The 25,289-nt window shown below is 35.9% G+C and overlaps 1 protein-coding gene across 2 annotated transcripts in view; it reads right to left on the bottom strand.

Annotated features, from left to right (window-relative positions):
* The window catches only part of LOC117384874 (rho GTPase-activating protein 29-like), a 66,931-nt gene that overhangs the window by 15,243 nt on the left and 26,399 nt on the right, over window positions 1-25,289 (bottom strand). Inside the window, exons 3-10 of one of the 2 annotated variants that reach the window (XM_033982032.2) lie at window positions 16,908-17,051; window positions 6,609-6,705; window positions 6,344-6,416; window positions 5,192-5,252; window positions 2,212-2,361; window positions 1,693-1,757; window positions 1,493-1,603; window positions 597-677 (exon numbers count right to left, since the gene is read on the bottom strand). In XM_033982032.2, coding sequence (XP_033837923.1) covers window positions 597-677; window positions 1,493-1,603; window positions 1,693-1,757; window positions 2,212-2,361; window positions 5,192-5,252; window positions 6,344-6,416; window positions 6,609-6,705; window positions 16,908-17,051 — 782 coding nt within the window. Of the gene's footprint in view, window positions 1-596; window positions 678-1,492; window positions 1,604-1,692; window positions 1,758-2,211; window positions 2,362-5,191; window positions 5,253-6,343; window positions 6,417-6,608; window positions 6,706-7,863; window positions 8,038-16,907; window positions 17,052-25,289 lie in introns of those variants that run through there. The other variant, XM_033982033.2, reaches the window with a different exon arrangement.

Genomic DNA, 25,289 nt, shown 5'->3' with positions numbered 1-25,289 from the left:
CCGTAAGGAATCAGGCCCGGCAGAGATTGCAAAACTACTGAAATATGCATGGTTGACAAATAAAACCTCTTCAGGCATGATTTGATGATGGTAGAAAGCACATAATTGCATAATATCCCTTTTTAATTTTCAGCAATACAAACCCAATACAGTATTATTTCCTTAATTTAAATGAAATTATCTTGAAACCAGAGGCAAAATCAAATAATAATAGCACTATGTTATAAAATTACATGTAAATAAATATTAAAATCTATTTCACTTATGTTGATAAATACATTTTTTGTAGTGCATGTGCCCATAACATTTGATTTGCTGACAGACAAGCAGCAACCTATACAACCAACGTCACTGAAGGTAATGTTATCTGTTTCACTCATAAAAATAACCTAATAGAACATTATGAGTAACACGTGGGTTATGCAAGGTTAGCTAAAGGAAGCTAACAACAAAGACATATTTGGAAATCCTGCTGTAGCTAAAATACTTGGTACATAGTGACACATACAAATTGTCATGTCATGAAAGACTAGAACCTTGTTATTAAGTCTAAAAGCTAGAACAATACAAAAGTCTGTCTCAAATATTTTAAATACCATTTTCTTCTGCTCCCTCTGCCACTGCTCCTTGATGTCTTTCCTCAACTTGTCCAGTTCATTCTTCCGTGCTTGAAGAGGCTATAAAAAGCACCAAAATTACATTAAGTTACATAATGAGCAATTGTGGTAAACTTTGAGTATAAAGCTTAAAGGTCCACTATGTAACTTTTCTGGGGGCAAGTCACCTGCTATGGTATTAAAGAGGGGATATTTAACTTCTATGGGGTATTAACTGCTAACACATAACATATTTAAATCACCATGTTACCTTTCATTGTTGCAAAAATACTATATTCGCTTTTAAACAACGTATTAACATGTTTTCTAAGTTTCACTTCTGCTTTTCACCCCACTCATTTGCTCTCCCTGCACTATCTCTTCAGGGCACTATCACAACACAATCAGCATGCATCCTGCTAATGAAACGTTTGCTCATAGTATCAGGTTTGTGACATTGTAGTGTATTGTTCTGTGTCATGCTTTTGTATATTTATCTATCTAATTGTTGTGTGGAAGGGTTCATAAAGTGGGTTCAAATAGGGCATGGGAGAGATGACAAAATTACTAAAACATACATAGATGACATCTAAAACCTCTTCAGTATTGTATTCGATGAGGGAATGTTATAAAACGATAGAAAGCTAAAGAGAAAATATATATATATATGACGCACTCTCTTTATAACACTTTATCTTCATGAGGCAAAGTTACAGGTCAGATCTGTGGAGAGGTCACCCCCTAAGAATGCATGTTTTTCAAGGTATTTTTGATACATAAAACAGCTGTAATTGAATTAATAAATAAAAAGCAAAGCAATATAATTTCTGTGAGACAAGCAAACGGCATAACCTTCTCCAGAAATGTTACACAGTGCAACTTTATTATAAACTTACCTGTATAAATTTATTGGATTGGAGAGCCATGGCGTTCTGAATTAGTAGCTGGTTGTATTCAATGTCATTCTTAAATGCTGAAGTGTAGATATCGCTAAATGGCATGTAGTCCTGATAAAAATGGGATGTAAAGTTTGTAAAGTTTGATATATAAAAAAACCCCAGAAATGAATTAATTAAGTAAAATAGTTGCTTGTTACCTGTTGACCGGCCAGCGTCTTTGCAGATTCTGCCATTTTTGCATAGTTCTTTGCATAGTCGATATCTGAAAATGAACAAAATGTGGTCAATTTAAAAAGAGGGCAATTCAAAAGTGGTGGTAAGCTATGTTAAATATGGATAGGCTTTAATTAAGTTTTAGTTAGTTTTTCTTTTCTTTACATTTCATCATTATTATTTTTTTATTATTTATTTTGTATATTTTTGTCATTCACTTTTCATTTAGTTTGCTTAGTTAGAAAGACTATTGCATTATATAAAAAAGATAAAATGTATTAGTCAACAAAATGGACACTGGCGGTATGGCTGATTTATACATTTTCTCTTGAATGCAGCTTTATGCTCAAACATACATGCTTTACCTGCCCACACCTCCTATAGGTAAGCCTCAGCTGTACTCTGAGTGAGGGGCAGGTTGATTTTACCAATTGCAAGAAAATTGTGAGATTTTTTTTAATTGGCATACCGCCCTACCCCAAAGTAAGGTCTGGAGGTCTCACCCATAGCCAGTCGCTTCTCCATCCAGGCCAGCAGGTCTTTGATGTACTTGGACCAGGCCTTAGCGTAGAGTAAGGCCGACTCCACCCCACTGTCATTCTTCTGCAACCTCAGGTCCACCTCCTCCTCTCGGGACAGGGACACTTCAGGGCCTAGAACACATACGGTTGGGTTCACATGACATCATAACTTTGTACAGTCCCTATAGTTTATAATTGAATTGGAGGACAGGTCAGAATTCTATGGTAGAATTTGCCGTTGAACTGTCAGATCGCAGATTTGTTGACCTGGTTTATGGTTAATATCTCTGTAATTACTGGGCTTATCCAAATGAAACAAAAACTGACACAACATCAACATCACAAAGAAGTTTAAACCTTAAGATTGATATGGCAAGATGGTGAAACTAATCCCAGTACAAAACAGTGAATCTCCCATAGTTATACGAGTCCACCTCTTGCTTTTCAATCTGACCAAATCACAAAGAAATTAGTCGCACATTTCATTATTTCACACCACATAAAGACATCGTGCAATTGAGGCTCTTAGCTAACTGGAACTACAGTGAAATAAACACACTACCTAGAGTCATGTGCTATGTAATAGTACAAATAGACACTTCAGGACGCTCATCCACAATATTGTTTGGTGTTGACGAGTGCTATAAACCAACCAGCCAATGAGAAAAATCAAAATCTCTTATTAAAACAGACATGAAGCAACTTGTGAATTCATGTGAGAATTCATGGCTTTCCATCAATACAACAATCTTATACACGTTTATCCTTTCATTATTTGATTTTTTTCCCTAATTCAAAGACTGAAAAATTGGTTAACTATTCCATCTTAAACTAATAAAGATAGCGCTATATTCATAAGTGGTCAATGTTATCTTAAACACCTTAACATATGTTTTAACTACAAAGAAACTCAAGTCAGACCAGAATATTAGCAGTCTGGGCCTGTGTAGCCATTTCTTTTATCAGACTTATATTATGATAAAACCTTTCCCATCTGTCAACCATTTGACTCAACTTAAAGCCATATGTTTCCCATTGTACAGTGTGCTGCTCCTAAACACAGGAGGAATGTCAGATATGTGAACGGAGCAGAGGAAAACTATCTGCTGCCGTGAAAATACAGCAGAAATAACAGAGGAGGAAGGAGACGGGTCGGGCGGGTCTACCTCAGGCATCCAGGAGCGCTAGACCTAAATCACCCAAGCCCCTTAAGGTATGAGGCAACCACAAACGAGTCATAAAGATGCAGTTAATAGCTAGCGAACACTGTCGGCTAAGGGGAGTATTAGTGTAATTGTTGAAACTTAATCACACTGACTATCAACCAAACTATTAACTATTAAAATAATTTAAAGGAACTTTTTTGTGAAGAGTACCACCTGCTCGTTACATAGTGCACCTTTAACACCTTAACACCAACACAAGCAAAATTATCTGCCAGCAGTGAGATTTCTTTTGTACTTTGTGATTTCGAAATGTGCCTAAAGCACCCAGGAGTGCCAAACCTAAATCACCCACTAGCTCTAAAGCTGACACTCAGGGCTTCCTAACTGAGGCAACCGCAAATTAGCCATAAAGCTGCAATTAATAGCTATTACAGGGAGTAGCACTGCAAAATTGAAATATCTGTTTAATTTCTTAAAAAGATAGATAGACAGATAGATGGATAAAAAAAAATAAAATAAAAAAAAGACCCTGCTCACAGTTAAAATGTAGGTTTTGATTGCTCCCCAGCAGAAAAGCGATACAGAGCACTTTGAACACAAGAAAAACTATCTGCCAGCACAGTAAGATTTTTGTACATGATTTAGTAATTTTCCTCGGGCATCCAGGAGCACTAAACCTAAATCACGCGTGAACACTAAAAATGACACTCCAGGCTCCCTTAAGCTATGAGGCAACCACAAAATTGGTCATAAAGCTGCAATTAATAGCTATTACAGGGCATACTGCAAAAAAGGGAATACTGGGTTCATTCCTAATATGTAATAAGTTCTGAGTAGTTTATTAAGTTCACCTGGTCAGCTCAACGCGTAGGGACGGGATGCCCCCTCCCCTTTGCTGGAGCCTTAGGATAGATAGACCTACCAACTAAATAAACTATCTATGTTTTTATGATAGTTCACTACTGATATTTTCAAAACCACCATGTAACTGCCAGCATAGTAAGATGTTTTTGATGACTTAGTAATATGCAAGTAAGCTGCACTGAAGAAAAGTCAAATGTTCAATTTATTATAGGGATGAACCAATCTGATACTTGTATCGAATACTGATGACGATCCAGAATTACTGAATCAAATATCGGTTCAGCCAAAATCCTGTTTGGGCATATAATTTGATGTAATAGAATGATTTACTAACTGATGTCTCATAATGTTTCAATTTCTATTTATACAAAGTTGTTCTGTAGTTACTCACGAGACAATTAACAGCTTTATAACATATTTGAATCAGTTTGGTCTTATTTTATTTTTGTTTAAAAGAAACTATATCACCCGTATGATTTGATATTGGTATCAACACATACTTAAAGCCATAGTATCGAAATTGGTATTGGAACTAAAAAAGCTGGATTGGAGCATCCTTAATTTATTATGCAATCTTTTTACATCTTAATTTGATATTTTAAAAATTAAAAAAATCCTTGAGATTAATACTAAAATAGGTGCAAGAAAATTACATCTACAAATTTATTCTAAGTCAACATTAAAAATTGTTTGAAATTCTCTTGTATTGGGAGATGATGAATGAGTCAGAAACCAGTCAGAAAAACCTTCAAATCAGTCAAATTGTCTTTACGTGTTAACTAGATGAATATAAACTGCTCAAAACAAAATATATTCACTAATGTAGATATGTAACAGTGTATAACCCCTAGAGGCACAAACTCATTGCCAAATACAGACTCAATTCATATCTATTACATTACAAGGGAATATTATGGGATATTGTGGCTTACCTGGGAGCTCGACTTTTTCATTCTCGTAGCCCTCAGGATCTGCAGCCAGATTGTCAAAAGACTGAAAAGACATTTAAAATTATAAGGAGCGAACGGGAGATTCAAAGAGAGACATCAGAAGGAGCTGGGGTTTTCAACGCCCCTATTAAATACAAAAACGACTCTTTGAGGGTTTCCACTGGAGCCAGGCTAAAAATACAACTTAACTGCAGCCCTTTGAAATGCTTATGTTTGGATACACAGTGTAAAGGCAAGTGAGACATTGTAAAAGCTGTTAGATTTGAGGTAGTAGTAATTCAAACAATCTACAAAGTGAAATGCTGATATTAAATACATGGATTTATGTCACATTGAAAATTCTGTTAATTGAAAGTATACATTCTAAGTAGATGAATATAAACATAATAAATTAAAATTGCTACCGGAATAGCTATCGCATCGAGGCCTGTCACGATAATACATTTTGAAGTACAATATATTGCTCCACAGATATACTGCGACAAACGATAATATTAAAACTACTGGTACTTTAAGCCACTGACACAAGAACAATAATGCAAGACAATCATTTTAAATAGGCAGTATCATTAAAAGCTGTGAGCTGCAACAAATAAATAAAAAACAGCCTTCGAAGTCACTTATTTGACCTTTCACAGATCAAACTACAACAAAAATACTGCAAATCTTTTACAAAGAAATTGTACACACAATAAATATTGAGGCCCAAAATAGTAATTATCGTGACAGGCCTAATCGCATCGTGTACTTGGGGAAGACACTTCACTATGGAAATTCATAGAATTTCATTGTGCGCATTATTTAATGCTTCCAATTATATTAACTTTAAATTATAAATCAGATGTTACGTCCCAACAGTTACTCTTTGACTTACTTGAGTAGTACGTCCCAAATATTTTTTTACTTTGGCTTTTAATTAATTAATTTCTTGGACCAATACTTAAAAAATATTTCACTGGTTGTCAGGATGCCAATAATTGTGAATAATTGTAAAAATGTACTGGTTCTTCTCACAATAATCAAAACATAAAAACTTTATATTGTGACATCCCTGCAAGTAAGTTTGATCATCTAGACGTGTTACACAAAGCTACTACAATATTTGTATTTCTATGTGTGTTTAGCTCTTTTTACCCTGGTTCTCCTGGCCTGGGGGATCCCCAACCCTGAGCCGCTGTCCACATCTCCCATAAGGAAGTCAGAAACTCTGCAAAAAACAATACAACAAGCAGCACTTTTAGGATTTATGAAGCAGAAAAAAAAGCACTATTATCAAGCAAAGCAAACAGGAAAAACGATATGAGCGTGCAGGCGACATGGTTAGATTTCAAAGATTTATTTGATGAAGTCACAAGCTAAAATTAGCGTGAGTGGTGGTGTAAAGTATTGTACTACTCACACATTGCCGAAAGTGAATGCCAACGTGTCAATGGATGCGTGTATCTCAGAAAACACGGCCTTTCGGTTTTCTTGGGTCACTTCCTTAAAGTTGATGCCTGTGGAGAGCGATAAACATAGACCATTAGAACACTATGCTGGTAACTAGTGCTTATGGAGAAAGGCAACCACTTCATTAAACAATGGAGTTGGTGTTGAATCCTCATTCAACCAAGTCACAATGAGTAAATAAAACGCAAAAAAGAACGATTTTTGGATGAGGAACAAAATCTTCAGTGCAGTTTTTCTAATATTACACAATATGTTGAGAGTAAATAACTGAATTAACTAGTAATTATGCATTACTATTACTGCAATAACTTTTTCCAATACTGCTACTGTCAAAAGGACTAAAGTGTTAGGTGTGCTACCAATCTTGCAAAGAAAAATATTCAAAGGAAATTCTCCATAAATGTACTTTAAAGGCATGTTATGTAGCTTTGCATACGGAAGGTCCAAAACTTGTTTGTCTCCATGGAGCTATCATTGCATTGACTGGAATGTTCTATTGTAGGGCATTAACCTTATTTACTTCCATGGATACTCCAAGCATATGTTTTTCAAGGGATTTCTGAATAATTAAAACACCGGTGATTAAATAGATGCAAGATAGATAAGTTTAATGCCATACTGTGGAGCTGTTACCATTAAAGTTACATACTGCACCATTAAATTAAGGTTGAGAAAGATTTGGAGAAGTCTGAGTAACAATACACTAGGGTTTTCAAAAGTATCAAAAAATCAGATACTAATTGATAGTAAGACTAGTATCAAAAATGGAAACTCATTTGAGCAGGTATGGATACTAAAACATGTCATGTTCACAGGACAGAAATGAACCTTTCCTGAACATCTTTTGGATGATCTTGAGCTGTACCTGTAGTATAAGACCACACAGACTAGTACACGCCCATGGACCACTATGGAACCTATCTGGACAACTGAGGGATTACATATAACACCAAATGGGAATATAAAAGAAAGTTATGTTATTTAAAGTTGAAAATGTTTCAAGTCTATTGAAATTGAGTGAAATCTTAGTATCGTGAAACACAATACATATTTGGATTAATTTTGCTGAACATATTTCACTATCTTTAGAAGGTTTTTAGAATGTTTGTAGCTGGCTGCATCCACAAAAGAAAATAGTTGACAAGCTTCTCAACCACAACATGAGCAAAAGCACATAATTAAGAGATTAAAAAACAAAGCCTTACAATCTAAATAAACAGTGGTGTAATGACATGTGTTTGAGAAAATCTTCCGCCCAAACAAGTAATGTCTCCAGGATTATGTTCTTGTCTCTCAAACCTTCGGATATTGACTGATCAAAGCGAAAATAATCCAGCTATTTCCAATGGTAAACGTGTTGAAATCCTCTGCATAATCTCTTCCACTGTCACTCGTCAGTCGCTCATATCCATTGCACCGAGAGATCTTAAAACCGCCAGATTTCTGATGTTTTAATATTGTAACAAAAAAAGAAAGGTTAAGATGTTAAAATCTACTAAAAATGTGTGTAGACACATTAAAGTTCCTCTTTTTCAGGAAGTGGTAGAGTCAGCATGAGCAGGAGAGGTAATCTGAGGAACCAAAGTTGCAGCACTGAAAATCGGACTGAACGGAGTACTTCCTGCCTGCCTACCACAGGAAGCACTTGCGCAGCTTGACTTCGTTGACTTGTAATGTTAAAGACAAGCATACAAAACTCACCTCGGCTTCCAAGCAGCTCAAAGCAAAAATGTCCGCTTTCATAGGCCCCCGTGTTCCAGATTGCAGTTGCTTCTTCGCGAGTTCATGTTGACACCAAAAATATCGAAAATTATATCCAACGTTTAGAAATAGTTTAAGTTGAAACTAGTTACAAAAGGTCACTTCTTCTTAATTTCAATCTCTTCTTCATATGACCATGATAAAAACAAAAAAGGAGTTAATTTATAAAAAAAACTTTTCTTGACAAAAATGTAACTTTTATGATCACTTTTTTCCAGATTGCACACATCTCTTCATAACTTACATGCATACTTGGTGACATAAAGTTTCAAATGATGAAAATCTATATATTGTATTTATAATCCAAAATGTGAAATTTATTGAGTCAGTTTTCCAAAAAGTCAATTTCTCCATGTTTTTTTGCTAAATCACGATATGTCAATTTATGCAAAATATAGAAAATCACTTCCGGTCAGACATGAAAAATGTTCTTGGTCACTGCTTTCCATATCTTTATCTTTCAGTTGATAAAAGGTACAAGATTTCAAAAAAAATTTCAGGAAAAATACAGTATCCTCAAAGCTTTTATCAGTCGCTACTTTCCTGCTTGCAATCGCGTCTTCGTATCTTGACGTTGACGTTCGATATAAACTCCAGACATATCCAAATTCAACATAATCCAATATTCCACGATGTACTTATCCAGGAGACATAGTTCCACACAGGTTCCAGCCTTTTCCAAAAATGCACCTTCCTATTGGTGAAAGCCTGAAGCCTACTAGCTGAGCGCGCACTTCCTGCTCAGGACATCCTGTAGGACTCACAACAATGTTCCCAGATCTCGGCCCCTGTGCGACTCTGGGCCTGGAAACTGCATCACTACAGCCACAGCAGCCATTGTGTTCACGCTTAACACAAAACGCAGCAGGTCCAGTTAGCACCTCAAATATATCCCTGAGGAACCTTAATATGATTTCCATACCAGAGATGTTCCAAATATATGTTTTTGTTCCATATCATACTGTGCATTAAGTAACAACTTATTTTTAAGGTCCTAGATTACGTAAAATTGACTCTTGAGCTTTAGAATGTTGTTACCTCATCCAAACATACCTGGAGTTGTGTTTTGTTTCATTCACACATGTTTGAGTAACCCTTTATTATTAGGCTATCTACATCTCCAAAGCTCAAAATGCTCTGTTCCACCTTGTGATGTCATGTAGTGGTAGTTTTCAAGTTATCCAACTGATTCCAGTGAAGGCATATGGTGTTTGAAAACTCAGTGAAGCACTTCCTGTATCACCACATGACATCGAAAGGAGTGTTTTGTTTGTGAGAAGAAGTCCCCCTAAATATTTGGGGTTTGTGAGTAAAATGTGTGAATGAAACAAAACACAACTTCAGGTATGTTATTGTTGCTTAAAGGCTCTGTACCAAATGTGAACCATGAGTGAGGAAAATGGTTCAGTTTTAACTGTTAGCTTTTTTCAGTCTGTTACAACATGAAAGAAAAACGACTGCCTGGGATAGTCCAAGGTAATTGTGTCCACGTGTTTTTCACCCAACAATTTACCTTAATGGACAAAATAGGGTCACACTTAGTTCCTGCTTTATAGTTCTTGTCTTATAAGAAATAAAATAGTGATCCAAAAAGGTAAGTAAAAGCTGTAAGGACAGAGTTGATTTCAAGTTTTGAAGTGAAGCATTGTGATAGTGGGTCAGAGGTCTTATCACTCATATATTTCAAAATAATCAGTATTGGGGAAAGTGTTTTCTTCATAACTTCCATTTTTTTTTAATTTAGATTGGGAAACATTACGATTGAAGCATCAAGACTAGCACATTGAGACAGTGGAAAGAATTAGTACCTATAGCAGTCACGCTAACTGTCAACAAATGTTAAAATGTCTTCTGAGGTGAAAGAACATTAGGAGGCCCTGGAGCCAGTTTAAATGTGACAACAGGTGTTTTGATCAAATCTGGTGTCGCGTAGTCGAGTGGAGATGCTTTCAATGCTTGACTTCATTTGAAAACAGTTATCGCAAATGACATGTTACAGCAGGGGAACAACTGAAGAGTCTTACGTGCGCATGTTGTCAGAAAAGAGTGATTTGTTAATGACATGTCTCAGTCATTGTAATGTCATTTTAAGATGGATGATAATTTTATAAACACAAATAGCATATGAATAAAAATTTAATCAAGCAACAGTAAGTAACTTTTTCCCAAATAGACTAAAATAAAAGCATGTTTTTTTCATTATGGATGTTTTTATTGCACTGAAAAACATAGAAAAACATGCTTCCTAACTGTAAGCATGGTTGGATCTCCAAAAACGTGACTCTTATTTGGCTTGGAAAAGGGCCTCCTCCTGGTTTTTTGCATTCCTGGTGTTCCTTTGGCTATAATATTCCACAGTATACCATAAAACTAATCTATCTCCACAGAGAATATTCCGAAGTACTGTTTTAATCTCTTGACTTTCCACCTCCAGAAAGTTACATACATACGTTAATATAGCCTACATTTGGTCACACAGGGTACATATGCTAATCTTATAAATAAAAGGTTGTTGGTTCATTCCCAAGTTCATACTGGGGTTGTATCCTTGGGCAAGGCATTTTACCCACCTTGCCGAGGTATCAGTGTTGCGTATTAAGTGATTGATATGGGTCAGAGAGGCCATTGGTGCAAACTGGCATTTTTCATAATGAACAAATATATAAAGAATGATTCAGGTTTAGTAACTATGTAAAACTTATTAAGCATTAAGTAGTTACTAGGCCATTCTTAATACACTATTTGTCCGTTATGAATTGAAGGTCTTTCTTCATGTATTAATACCGCTATTAAAGGTGTTACCATGAAAGTCATTGTCAGAGTATTGTTTTTGTCAATGGTGCCAATAATTCAAAATCACAATACTCCTTATTGTTGTCTTAATTGCAGCACTAGCACTTCACATTGTTGTATTGGTACGTGCCGTCTGTATTTCAGAACCGGTTGGACGAGTATGTGTTATGGAGTCGGAGGAGATATGTCTTCACTCCAGTCTGGCAGGTATCCAAATGTCCCAGGTGCCAAAGAGCTTCAAAGAGGCGGCGAGTGAGGAGACAGGCTCACGTCTATGACAGCTCTGGTATCAATCAGTGTCTGCAAAAAAAAACACTCAGACTCATGCCTCTCCTGGCTCCTCAAATCTGTGGAAAGGACTGTCTAAAAGTGTAGGGATGTCACAAAAGCTCTCAAAACTAGTAAATATCTGACCAAAACTGCAATCACAAGACAAAAATAAAAACTATTCAACTAAGCATTTATATGAAGAAATTCAATTCAATTTTTATCTATATAGCACATTTAAAAACAACTTGAGCTGCCCAGAGTGCCTCACACACAAATCAACAAAAACAAATAATACAATACCCAGACAAAAACCAAAAACCACAAAGGTATCCTGAGCAGCTAGTATGCCAGGGGAAAAGGCGTTTGTTTGTTTTTTGTCTAGTGTTAAACCGCGTTAAAGATGGAGAAGATCTGACTGGCAGAGAGAGACTGTTCCATAGTCTGGGTGCTTCCACAGAAAAGGCTCTTCCAAGTCTTCAACTAACTCACTAACACCCTGCTGCTGTTGTGCCATATAAATCCTTAAAATCAAAATAAAATAACTAGTCCACTAATACAAATTTTGTTTGAGTAAGACACCAGCCCTATTTTTGATTATTCATAATTTGTTCAACTATAAAACTGAAATCTTTAATTGTCGTAATTTTAAATGGTCTAATACATGACTACTCCTCTAGTCTGAGTTCAAATAGCCACATAAAAAGCATTTTACATTTCACAAAAAGGCTAAATCACACTAAATCACTCACAAATCTTCAGCTAAATCACTCCATGGCTTTTAGTGGTCCATATAAACCCAATTACTATACCAGCCTAAGGTCAGAAATGCACTTTTAAGGTTTAATTATTACTGTGTTTTAAAGGGATCACTTTCAAATATAATTATAACTTGCAATGAAAACAATCCTATTAAACATCTATCTAACAAGAGTGAACATTGGGGAGGTGGGAGAAAGATGAGGAGACAAGGTGAAAGCTACCCCCTTGTGGTCAGGATAATTGTCACAATTATAATATGGTGGCTATAGAGGTTTGTGCAATGAGTCCAAAATGTAAATGTTTTTTCAGTGTTTCTGTACAAGTTCTATCGTCCCTTCTTTTATATTGCAAATGAAATAAAAATACAATTTTAAGGAGCCTTGAAGTTACAGCAGTGTTTATAATTATTTCCTGGTATTGAATTGTTGAGTTTTGGTGTTAAAGTGGTCTTAAATCAAACATTGCAGCACCACTTTTTATTTATACCAAGGGCAAAGCAAAAAACCATTAATGATTTCTTGCAGTAAAAAAAAAACAGAGATGCAAAAATGAACTTTCACTTGGAACTTTTAGCCTAACCAATGCAGCTTAAAAGTCCTATATTACGCAAAACTGACTCATGTGAGCTTTAAGTCATGTTATAATGTTGTTAACCTCATCAAAAACATGCCTGGAGCTGTGTTTCATTCACACATGTTTGAATAATCCTGGATTATTAGCCTGTCTACACCTCTAAGGCTCAAAATGCTGTTATACCTTGTGATGTCATTTAGTGGTAGTTTTAAGGTTAACAGCTATTTTTTTTTTACCTCAACTGAACCGCTTTGCTGTTCAATACTAGAATAACCTTAAGTTGTTGCTTTTGTGTCATGTGTGTGAATATTTTTTGTTTTACCTTTTGTAGAGTTGAGATTGTCACTGAAAGTCTCTAATATGGCTTGGTGCACTGAGGAGTGGAGCAGTTTCAATGAGGCTAAAACAACAGCTGTAACTTCACTAGAATAATTTTAATCATTTCAGCCATTGAAATGTGAAAACACAGTGGAGGGCTTCCTGTATTACCACTTAATGACATCACCAAGAGGAACAGGGTGTTTTTAGTTTGAGAGAAGAACTCAGCCTAAATGTGCAGGATTTTATGTCTTAAACGTATGTGTGTGAGTGAAACAAAACACAACTTCAGGTATGTTTTTGATGAGGAAACAACATTCTAACATAAATGGAAAAATAGCATAATATAGTCCCTTTAATAGCCCTAACAGACATGTATAAATAATAACATGTTGTAACAGACATAAACAGTGTCCCTGAGTATAACAAACAAAAACATCCTAGTTATTTAAAGTATTTGTGGCCCGGAAATTGACCAGGAACTTGCCCAAATTTGGTATGTTACTACCAGGTAAGTTGATGTAATGCCATAATGTTATCTTTTTAAAATCAGACACAAGGAAAGGCATGTTGACTAATTTCACAATTACCCAATTTTATTATTTATTTAGTCTTAAGTATGACGCCTCTACCTGTCAGCATCAATCTTATCACTGTGAACTTAGCTGCTTAGAACAACAATATTCAACTGTCCTATTGATACTTTGCAGCTGATGTCATCACCAATCATGGGGGTAATGCAAGCTAGAGGCATTGCTCTGAAGTTCTGTTACTCAAGATAGTTACTTAATATGAGGCATTGTTTTAACACAATCTGATAAGAAAGAACTGACTTAATTGGAACTAAAACAGGTGAGCTGATTCTTACTGTTAAACAAGTCTCTCTACATAACAGCAGTCACAAGCTAGCTAACTAGCATTAGCCAGTTGTTTTCCAATTAGTCACTCTGAAAATCCAACACCTAAACAGGACTGTGAAACCAAAGAGCAAAGTATCAATTGTTTCCTCTATACATTCTTTTCATTGACACAGCCTCCGCAGTAAAGGTGATGATAGCGGCTGTGCATAGCTGACGACTTTGGCATATGAATAGTCTTTGTGAAGCATGAAGAAATATGTTGAAAATATGAATTCTTTTGTCAGCCAATGGTTCTCGTTCCTTCCTCTCTCTGTAGATGCTGGGGCCTCCTTTGTGGCTGCAGAGTGGAATGTAAATTATGGCCCATGTATGTAGCCTCCGCTCTTCAAATTCTTGTGTGCAACTCAAGAAGAAGATTCAGTTTTGCCACGGATCACGTTTCCAGCCGATGAACTTGTGAGATTACTTTTTGTTTATTCCAAACGTTGTGAGAATGTGTTGTTGCCAAGGAGTATATGATAAAATGCCCAAGGAGTATATGGTAAAATGTCAAAGTGATACTCTGTGCTGCAGACAAGACAAGATACAAGATTGGGTGCACAAGAATGGGACAAGATTTTGATACAGGTTATAATAAATACATCATGTGGTTCACTTCACAATCTTGCCACTTACAATTCTTTTTTGTATTTTACTGAATAATTTTACTGTCATTGCACCACTGCTTTTTGAAACTACGCCTTCTCAAAATGTTACACATATAACATATTTAGATCACCGTGTTACCTTTTATTGTTTTGACAATGCTATATTTGCTGAAAACGATTCAGTTTTCAGGTTTCAGTCACTCCCTTTCAGAGCACTCTCACATTACAAATGGTGTACTTTCCACTAATGAAACTACTGCACGTCATATCAAGTTGTGAAGTTGTAGCGTATTGTTTTTGTATCAACCTTTGGATAGAATCATGCTGCTAAACATAAGGAGGGTTTGAATAAGGCTCAAGAAAGATCGATAAATTAATCAAATATGCATGAATGACATCCAAAATCTCTTCAGGCATGTTTTTTTCCAAAATTGATTTTGCAGAATACCCCTTTTTTTACACCGTTTTTCCCAAACCAAATGCAAACATGGGGGGAAAATTCCACAATATAATTTTTGTCATGTACGCACAATCTTGTGGTAATTTGATCTTGTCCTATCTCTATACATTACTGTTTTTAATTTACATTGTATAACAATGTTCTGCCCAAAGCTATTCATATATTTTCTCAACATCCGGTGGCTGCAAACCATTTATTGTGAAGCAGTCAACTATTTTTACGTCCACCTCTTTTCTGCATTTATGTCCAGTTTCTTTCGTTCAAGTCGGGATTCAGGTCAAGGCTCTTTACCATTACATCACTATATATTTCAATTTCTGTATGTAGCCATGCCGGGTAAGAATGCAATTGGGAATACGCCGTGAGAAGAATTTCCTACTTGGATCAATAAAATATAGCTGGAGGTTGGTTCTCACACAGGTTCAGAAGTAATAGCCGGATTTAGTGCCAAGATAAATAGGCAACATCTGGGTTAGACACAGGCAGACTTGTAATTCTTGTTCTACAAATGCTTGTTCTACAAATGCTACAAAAGTTTTTGTTGTAGAGCTGGCGATAATTGTATATGATGATAAGATCATATACCAGGGTACTGAAAAAGCATGACGGATCACCTTCCTGTTAAAAAAACGTGTCAAGACACATGGATTAAGTTTAACAATAAAACCTACAATGGTCTTTACTGTCACAATTTCACATTCAATTTACTTGTGATTTGAAATTTAAAATAGTAAAATAGAAAATAAGCAGAGCGAAGTGGCAGTAGACAGGAGCAGACGTGCATGCAAGTGGAGAAGAGAGAGATACCAGGCTTATTGGTTGGTTTTAATGATTTATTTTACATTTAAATCAGCTAAATTCATGTCTCTTAATAAATTAGTATTATTTTATCTGTTTTACACACAGTGCGCATGCTATGTAAGGAAAAAAACTAAATTTAACTTGAATGTAATAATACCCTCTATCGCGGTATAATTAGAAGACGGTATGGCAATATGAAACTCTACTTTGTTGTGTTTGTTAATATATCCCAAGAAACTAAATATTGCTACTATTGTAAGACTGTACAGTTCTTTCTTATCGTACAGAGCCTAAAATGAAAATGTGGCCGTGATTATGTAGCTGTGATCTATGGCACTGGTGGATCCTTATAATTGGACATTTTGGATATTTTTGGACATTTTAAATCTAAATATTGATCTAAAACATCCTAATAAAAGAAACAAGCTTGAAGCTGACTTCAACATTAGAAAACTGCGTGCCCAACGGGAGCTGATGTCACAGTAGTCATCATCATAATAAAGAGCTATGAAGTTGTCAGCACCTCCTAGGGATAGATGTAGGCCACGTTAGCAGATAGTGGATTTCTTTTCATTTGTGCAAAAATGACTATACGGTGCTGTGGAATCCAACATGTATCACCAATTAAGAAAATAAAATTAGAGAATGAAGTACAAACATGCAAAAATCACTCCAAATACAATTTTGAGAGGGTAAATGAGAAGGGAAAAAAAACTATAACATGGTCAAAAGATCTAAAAAGTCGATTTTGCACAATAGGCCCACTTTAAAGTGCCTGTACCAGATTTTTTGTCTTTCCCCAGTGTAGATATGATGTATAAGCAGCTCTAGAGATCAAAATGATTTTAATTGAATAACGATTTGTGTCACTTGCTATGTATGAAAAGTGTTTTATAAATATAGTTTGATTCTTTGATTGATTCAAATATATAACAGATTGGATCAGTTGAAATGTACAACAGTATCAAAAAGGTGTTTCAGTTTTGCGATGTATTCTGTAGACTGACCTTTGACCTTGGCGATGACAGTGCCGGCCGCTCCGAGGATGTCCACAGAGTTCAAGGTCTGGTGCTTCCCGATGACAGCCTTCAGAACTCGGAGCAACTCGGAAAGACGCTCCTGAACCACACGCTGGAGGTCGTCATGGAGATCTGAGGGGAAAAAGATTTAGTTTCACAAATTCATAAAAAAACAAAACCAAAACCCTCTTCGATAGGGATGTTAAGATTATTTGATGAAGAAGAAAGAATAAAAGATTTTTGAAGCACAGCAGACAGCAAACAGCCTTAGTCGTAGTCTAACATACTGGGAGCATGTAATATTGTAAACAACTGGTTAATGCATAATCCTACTTCATGGTTTTGCTAACAATGGTTGGTTCAATGTATCTTACCTCAACTTTCTATAGCCATGGTATGCAATACATATAGAAACATATGGCCTCAATAGTGACACGAAATTAGCAAAGACTCCTTTCCCTTTGATCATGTTTAAAAGTAAACCTCTTTTAAATCTGAACTGTTCCACAAAAGTACTTTCTTTAATCTGAAAAAGGTCAACCAAACTTTTTGGAAGGGAGAATATGACTGAGGATTTCATGGCATTACTTCCTTTATCTATCTAACAAGAAAGATACAAGGAAATCATATGAGTGTGCGTCACTATACCAAAAGTGTCCTATTTTTAACTGGCACAAAGGTGAATTGCAGTTTAACACAACACAACACAATGTATTGCAAATAGAAAATGTAACCTTAACCTTGAGTTACAATGCTACAAATATTTGGACACTAAGACTACCACAGGCAATCCATATTTGAATAATTTTATTCCATACAACTTTTGGAGTACTTGGCTCCATTTAAATGTGTATTTTGATATATCGTGTTTTCCGGACGATACGTCACTACAGAGTACAAGTCGCACCAGCAAAAAAATGCATAATAATGAAGAAAAAAAACATATATATGTCACACTAACAAGTTTCCTCTCGATCTCACTCTGAATCACTAAATCCATTGAATTCTTCATCCTCGGTGTAGCTTCTGAACTCCGTCAACTTCAGAAGTAGACGAAGCGCCACTTCCACGTGGCTGTCATACTGGTACACAAGCCTAGAGTGCCGTCGCGCAGTTGTCAGTGTGACAATAACGAAGACGTGAAATGATATATTTTAATAATTTACATATAAGTCGCATCTGAGTATAAGTCACACTCTGGCCAAACTATGAAAAAAGTGCAACTTATAGTCCGGAAAATATGGTAGTTGCTTTTTTGGTGATAATACAACATCAAGATTTTTTTTTTCTCATATTGATACATTTTCAGAGGTGGGTAGAGTAGTCAAGAATTTTACTCAAGTAAGAGTAATGTTACTCCAAAGTAACATTACTCAAGTAGAAGTACAAAGTAGTGGTTTAAAAAATTACTCAAGTGAGAGTTAAAAAAAAATTTGAAAAACTAGTACTCAATTAAGACTAAAACGTATTTGGGAAAACTGCTACTCAGGAATAACTAAAGAGTAACAAAAAATTTTACTCAAGTAAGACCTGATGAGTACTTCAATAAAAAAAAACAAAAATTCAAGTATAAGTAAAAATAAGCTAGAAAAGTACTCTGAAAGGAACAATTTCTTTAAAAAGCTACTCAAGTAAATGTCAATTAAAATTTAGTCCACAGATTTCACAGTCTCACATCTATTTATCATAACTTTCAGAATTCAGTTGTGTAGTCTCATAATGCCTCCCACTTTTCCAGAGTACTCTAGCTTTATTAAAGCTTTGTCATTTCTGAATTATCAAATTCTAGTGTCTGATGTGAATCATCTCAGGGTGGAGCAGACAGTACATAGAAAGTGGCGGTTGTGGTTCGGAGCCGGTGAAAGGAGTCAGCTAATAGGAGCAGGAAGAACGCGGTGATGCAACTTCCTGTTCAATAGATGATCTGTGTATTACAATATTTCCCACATTACACATTAGGGTTGTCAAAAGTATCGCAAATGAGACACTAGTCAATACTAAACTAGATACTCATTTGAGCAAGTATCGATACTAAAAAAGTCACATTCACAGGACAGAAACGAACCTTGAGCTCCATATGACCACAGAGATTAGTATACACCCATAGACCACTATGAAAACTACATGGACAATTAAGGGATTAGATATAAGGCCACATGGTAACATAAATTTATAGTATCAATTTAGTATCAATTTTGATACTAAGAAAAAGGCTTAATGTTCAATATTCAACACAGATTTTGATACTAAAATAGCATTACCACATGGTCTTAAATTAGTTCTGTAATAGTTCAAGACAATTCTAAGGCTATTCAAAAAGTCAAATGTAGTCCAATTTCTTTCAGTATTGATACTTGTTCAACTGAGTATCTAGGTTCTAGTAGTGTTGTCAAAGTACTAAAATTTCAAACTCAATTTCAATACCACGGAACTGAGTCAATATTTGATACCAATTACGATAAAATGAAGATAAAAAATGCTACTTTTTTAGTAATGGAATGTAATTTTCAACAATAATAGTATTTTCTTTATGTTACCATAAGGTCTCTATGTGTTCTAATAAAGCTCAAAATGACACTAAAACCGTTCAGGAAAGCTCAAATTTTGTCAAGTATTGATACTGCAAAATATCACAATGACTAGTTTAAAAGAATATTTAGTTTTGTTATTTGTTTTAGCATTGATTAGCATGTGGGTTCCGTTGTGAGCACCTAACAGGGCATTGCAGTGAACAAAAAACAGTTGATCTCCTTCAAGATAAAAGTATTTCAAGCCCTTTTTAGAAAACCTTATCTGTCAAAAAACAAAACAACAATAAAAGTAGGAGCTTGGAGTAAGCAGATAGGGCAGGAAGAAGTGGTGACGCAGTGATGCAACTTCCTCTTCAATAGATGATCTTTGTATCTGCAAAGACAGATTTGGCTTTGTGGTCCGTCTTTCAACACACCCAATATAACTGATAGATTCAGAAACGTCCATATGTTTCAGTACTGTTGTGTGACCCAAAATAGTAACGTTAGTGCTACTGTTAGCAAATTGTGGAATACATCTATGAGCAAATATGAGATGTTTTTAGTTTTTAGTTTGTTTGGGTTTTTTGTAAAGAGAATTCTGATTTACCTTTTAGTATTTCTTTATTATAAAGTAATTTAAATTAATAAATAAATATATCATAACAAAAATACCACTAATGTTACAACATAAATAGTGGTCTAGTAACATGAACTAGTAACAATTGAGCAATAGTTAGATCAGTGGTTCTTAACCTGAGTTCAATCGAACCCTAGGGGTTCGGTGAGACAGTCTCCGGGGTTCGGCGGACGTCAAGGCACATTATTGAATTGAGACACAGCATGAGACACGGCCAGAGTGAGTGGTCAGAGTGATGCCTCGGCATTGACTGGGAGGATCCCGGCGACAACTGCGCTCTGATTGGACATCTTCGAGAGACCATGGAAGCACATTACCGTAATGACAGTAACATATTTAAAGAGCCCCATGCCTCTGCTTTGACATGCCGTTTGAATTTACGTGAGAGCACAATTGGAGTTAGGGTGTGTGTTAAAATGTTAAAAATAATAAATAGCATAAATACAATAAGTTCATTATTTAAATACATAAAGTTACAAATTAAAATCATTTCAGTGTGGTAGTATTAAAAAAGGTCATGTCTTTGTGAAAAGGTATGTATGTAATTTGTTGTGAGTTCATGCATTGTATTGGTTTTATTCTTTGAGCACAGTGATGTTAATGCACAATTCATTTTGTGCACCAGTAAAACATACATATGTTTTACTTATGTTTATGAATTTGAAAAAAATCTTATTTTATTTTTCAATAAAGAAGGGTTCGGTGAATGTGCATATGAAACTGGTGGGGTTCAGTACCTCCAACAAAGTTAAGAACCACTGAGTTAGATGTTGTATTATGGTTGCTAAACACTGATTCAAAAATGGTTTAAATCTTAAATCCTATGGGGCTTGATTTTTTGCCAATTTCTACATTTCTTTAGTTCATACAATACACAGTATATGTAAGTTGATGCATTAAACTTTCTATAATTACCTTAAAGGTCCTTTATTATGCAAAATTCACTCTTTTAACCATGTTGAGAGTGTCCTTACCTCAGCAAAAACATACCCAAAGTTGTGTTTTGTTTCATTCACACATGTTAAAGTAATCCTGCATTATTAATGTGTCTACATTCCCAAAGCTCAACATGCTCCGTTCCACCTTGTGAAGTCATTAATAGATATACACAGATCCCCTTTTAGTCTATAAATTGGTGTAATAAGATGATTTACTTACCAATGTTGGCCCAAAACATCTCATAATATTAAACTTGTATTTTTACAACGTTGTTCTGTAATACAAAATACATTTGGATATATTTTACCTTATCTTGTTTGCATTTTAAGGGAATTAATTACATTTTCAGTCTCTTCCCTAGTATCGGCAGAAAGTATCGGCATGTAACATATTTTAACATATTTTATTTTTACCCTTTGTTCAGTTGAGATTGCCACAGAAATGTCTTTAATATCTTCTAGTGCATAGAGGAGTGAAATTTCAACTAGGCTCAAATAATAGATATTGCTTCAAAGTTTGGCAAATGATTCTAGTGAAAGTGTATGGAATTTAAAAACACAGAGGAGCACTTCCTGTATTACCACTTAATGACATCACAAGGAGTGTTTCCAGTTTGAGAGAAGATTTCAGCCTAAATATGCAGGATTGGTGTGAAAAAAACACAACTCTTGTGTAATATAGGCTCTTTCTTTAAAGAAAGTCGATTTACAAAGTTATCCTAAAATAGAGACAGCCAGTGGTGACATTTCATGCTTACTCTTTACAGATTCTTATACAAACTTTTCCTCCTGTGATAAACAAACTGGAGAGGTTACATTTTTCCATGTGGTTTCAGAAGATTTGTGGAAGACAGGAATGCTCCAAACACATTCAAAACACTCCTCTTCTCTCATTTTGTTAACCATATCCCAAAGTGTCAACTGCCCTGCTATGAAAACAATGTCCGCTGAACCAAACAAGACCAAAGAGATGACAGGATTTATAATGTTTCACAATCTGTCAAATTACAGACGCCACACTGGGGCAACAGTGGCTCATGTGGTAAACTGGTCATATAAATGGAAGGGTGAATCCAAGTTCAAAACTTGACCAAGACACTTCAGCCAACACCCGCCTAGTGTTCAAACTTGCACACCCAAATCAAAATTGGGACAGACATGGGCGACACTAGGGTTGGGTGCATCTTAAAGTGGGACTAAACATCTAAATTCCACCCACACATTTCAAGAACTGCTAAACTGGGCAGTGCCTAAAGGATTAAAAAAAAGAGTGGGCAGAAGGGGCGGGATTTGGATATATGAGGAACAATGTGATGGTCTATCAGGTACTCACACGTCAAAATCCGCCCCTGCAGCCAGGTGTTTGTAATCAGAAACATCTGGCTGCAAACAGGGCGCCTCTTGTGTGATGTCACCCACTGGAAGCCCTATGTCTCAGATTATGTGACCTTGACATGTGGTGTGCCCCAGGGGTCAGACCCCTGTTGTTCAATCTGTACATGCTGCCGGCCAGTTAATACGCATCAATAATCTGTCCTATCATAACTATGCAGATGATACTGTGTCTCACTGGCAGCAGGTGAATATGGACCATTGGATTCACTCTGCCACTGCATCCATCAGACCAATGTGTGGATACGAAACAACTTTTTCCAGCTAAACCCAGACTGAAATCATAGTCTTTGACCCACAGAAAAATAAAGAGAGTGACAGCTGAACCCTCCAGACTCTCTAAACTCTTGAAATCAGGCTAGAAATCTAGGGGTAAAAATGGAGTCAGACTTGAACTTTAACAGCCACACCAAATCAATAGCATCTGCAGCTTTTAACATCTAAAAAGCATAGAAAAAATCAAAGGTATACTGTCTGAATCAGACTTGGAGGGACTTATCCTTACGGACCGGCCTCCTGCTGGTGCCCAGAGTCAGGACTAAACATGGGGAATAAGTGTTTCAGTTTTATGCAGCTAAAACCTGGAACAGTCTTCCTGAAGATGTCAGACAGACTCTATATATGTTTAAATCCAGGCTCAGAACAGTTTTGTTTAGCTGTGCATATGACTGAAAGGTTTTTATTCTCCACTCTTCCCTTTTAATGATAATTTCATGATGATTATTTATGTTTTGATTTGTTTGTATTGTGATTTTAATGTATTTATTCTATAAAGCACTTTGAATTACTTTGTGTATGAATTGTGCAATATACATAAACTTGCCTTGCCTGTGTGATGTCACCCACTGGAAATCAATACTGGAAATTATTATATTTAATATTGAAGGCAGCACAATTTAGATTTAGATGTTTTTGACCAGAAAGCTGTAAATTTACCTAGTTTGCACTGAAGTTGACCAAAAATGACAGTAGATAATGCTATTAAAACACCATGTACACAATTATGTAGCAAAAACAAAAATATTTAGCTTTTAGTAGATCGTGAGTAGGGCTGTACGATTTTTTTTTTTTTAAGTATTTCCATTTGGATTAGATTTGCAATATATGTATACTGAAATAACTGCAGCCTTTGAGATTTAAGAGCGCACTATAGAAAGTTACTAGGCTGCGTCACCACAAGTTAACTCAATCAGAGCAAGTATAAGACCATAGACTACTATATGCTCATGGACCATTGGGACATCTGAGGGATTACACAGAAAGGCCACATGGCACTATAAAAAAGTACTATGATTTAATGTTAAAAATGGCATTCTAGTGTCTAAATAAAGAGACATCACTGTGGTATTGGAATCAGTATCGAGTCTATTCCTTAGTATCGAAAATCGAGTTTGAAATTTTTGTATCTACAGGTACAAAATCTGTCTACACAAAGACAGGATATTTTGTATTTTCCAGAGGACATTTTGTAGCATTTGCGATTTGATAATGGCGATATATTGTGCGGCCCTATCTCATGTTCATCGCAAGACTAAAACTGTAACACTGTCCCACTGTATATGAACAAAAACACTTGGTATCAACACGTTACAGTAATTCAAAGGCCTTTTCAGAGAGCTATATCTGACAAAAACAAAGCAACAATTAAACCAAGGACACGGTATACCCCTCTATAATCACAAGGGAGGAAAACAGTGACTCTGCCTCCTATCAGTGTTGCGAGTGGGCAAAGAAGGACAATAGGTGAGCAGGACCCGGACTGGAAAACTCAAAGTCATCTGCTTTTCATCAAGGCCAAGACCGCACTAACTGGAGGGGAGGGGTCGCTCGGGATTTATTGCGACATTAAAAGGAATTACAAGGGGAGTGAAAATGAGCCCCCGCCTGAAGCTTTTCACTTGAGGCTCGTTTAACATGGACGGTTTAATATAAAGCTACAGTGTGGGGTTTTTAGCTTGAAATTATGATCCAGAATAGTTTACAGTCTTGTTAGTGTTTTGTGTATAAGATATCGTAGTTAATTTTAAAAGGTAAGATTTTAGTGCTTTGCCTGAAATTTTCCACAATATGGCATTAAACTTTTCTATCTCCATGAAAAAAGGGAGGGACATTACCAGACAAAGCTACATGCCAGATCTGTGGAGAGTTGAGCATTTAAAGCCAAGCTCTGGAAGATTCCTTACAAAGAAACATTATCCAAGGTGGCAGAAAAGTTACATAGTGCATCATTAAAACATCTAACAGGCCTGTGTGCAAATATAAAATGCAACTTCAATTGTGTTTAATTTCTTAGTTTGGTAGCTTGTATTCTCTTGTATGACACTAATAAAATATACAAGGTTTAAATCTGCTTCATTTTGAATCCCCACAAAAATAAGGCCAGTATTCCTTCCTTGAAAAACTGTTTTTTTTATATAAATAAGATATAACATATTATATAAGTCAAAGTTAAAGATTAGTCTGAAGCTAAAAGTAACATTCTGAGAGAAAGCATTCACAGTGCTCTCAAAGAAAGTCTGCAATACCTCAGTCCACCACTTTTTATTTTATTTTTTCATTTAGCTAATCAACGTCAGGCAGTAAATGGATTGAATTAAGCTTAACATTTTGAACTTTCCCAGACAGGCAAATATGTTTATGTGCCAGACTTCTACTATTACACCCTGACTTCCAGAAGAGGTTTTCACACATGTAGACAAAAGGATAGTGCTCGAAAATCTTACGAAAAATTCCAAATAAGTGAGCATTTTCTGCTTTAAACCCCCTCGGGATGACAGGAAAACAACTAATCCCCTGTGAAGCTTGGGCTGGCCTCACCTGCTCAGCTGTCCCGGGGCAAAAGGGTCTTGACCCCTCCACACACACAAACACACTTTGAAGTGACACTCCC

This window comes from Periophthalmus magnuspinnatus, chromosome 17, assembly GCF_009829125.3.
Source record: "Periophthalmus magnuspinnatus isolate fPerMag1 chromosome 17, fPerMag1.2.pri, whole genome shotgun sequence".
NCBI classification, from domain to species: Eukaryota; Metazoa; Chordata; class Actinopteri; order Gobiiformes; family Gobiidae; genus Periophthalmus; species Periophthalmus magnuspinnatus.
The sequence above is the reverse complement of the archived record's forward strand: the minus strand, read 5'-3'. Positions and strand labels throughout refer to the sequence as shown.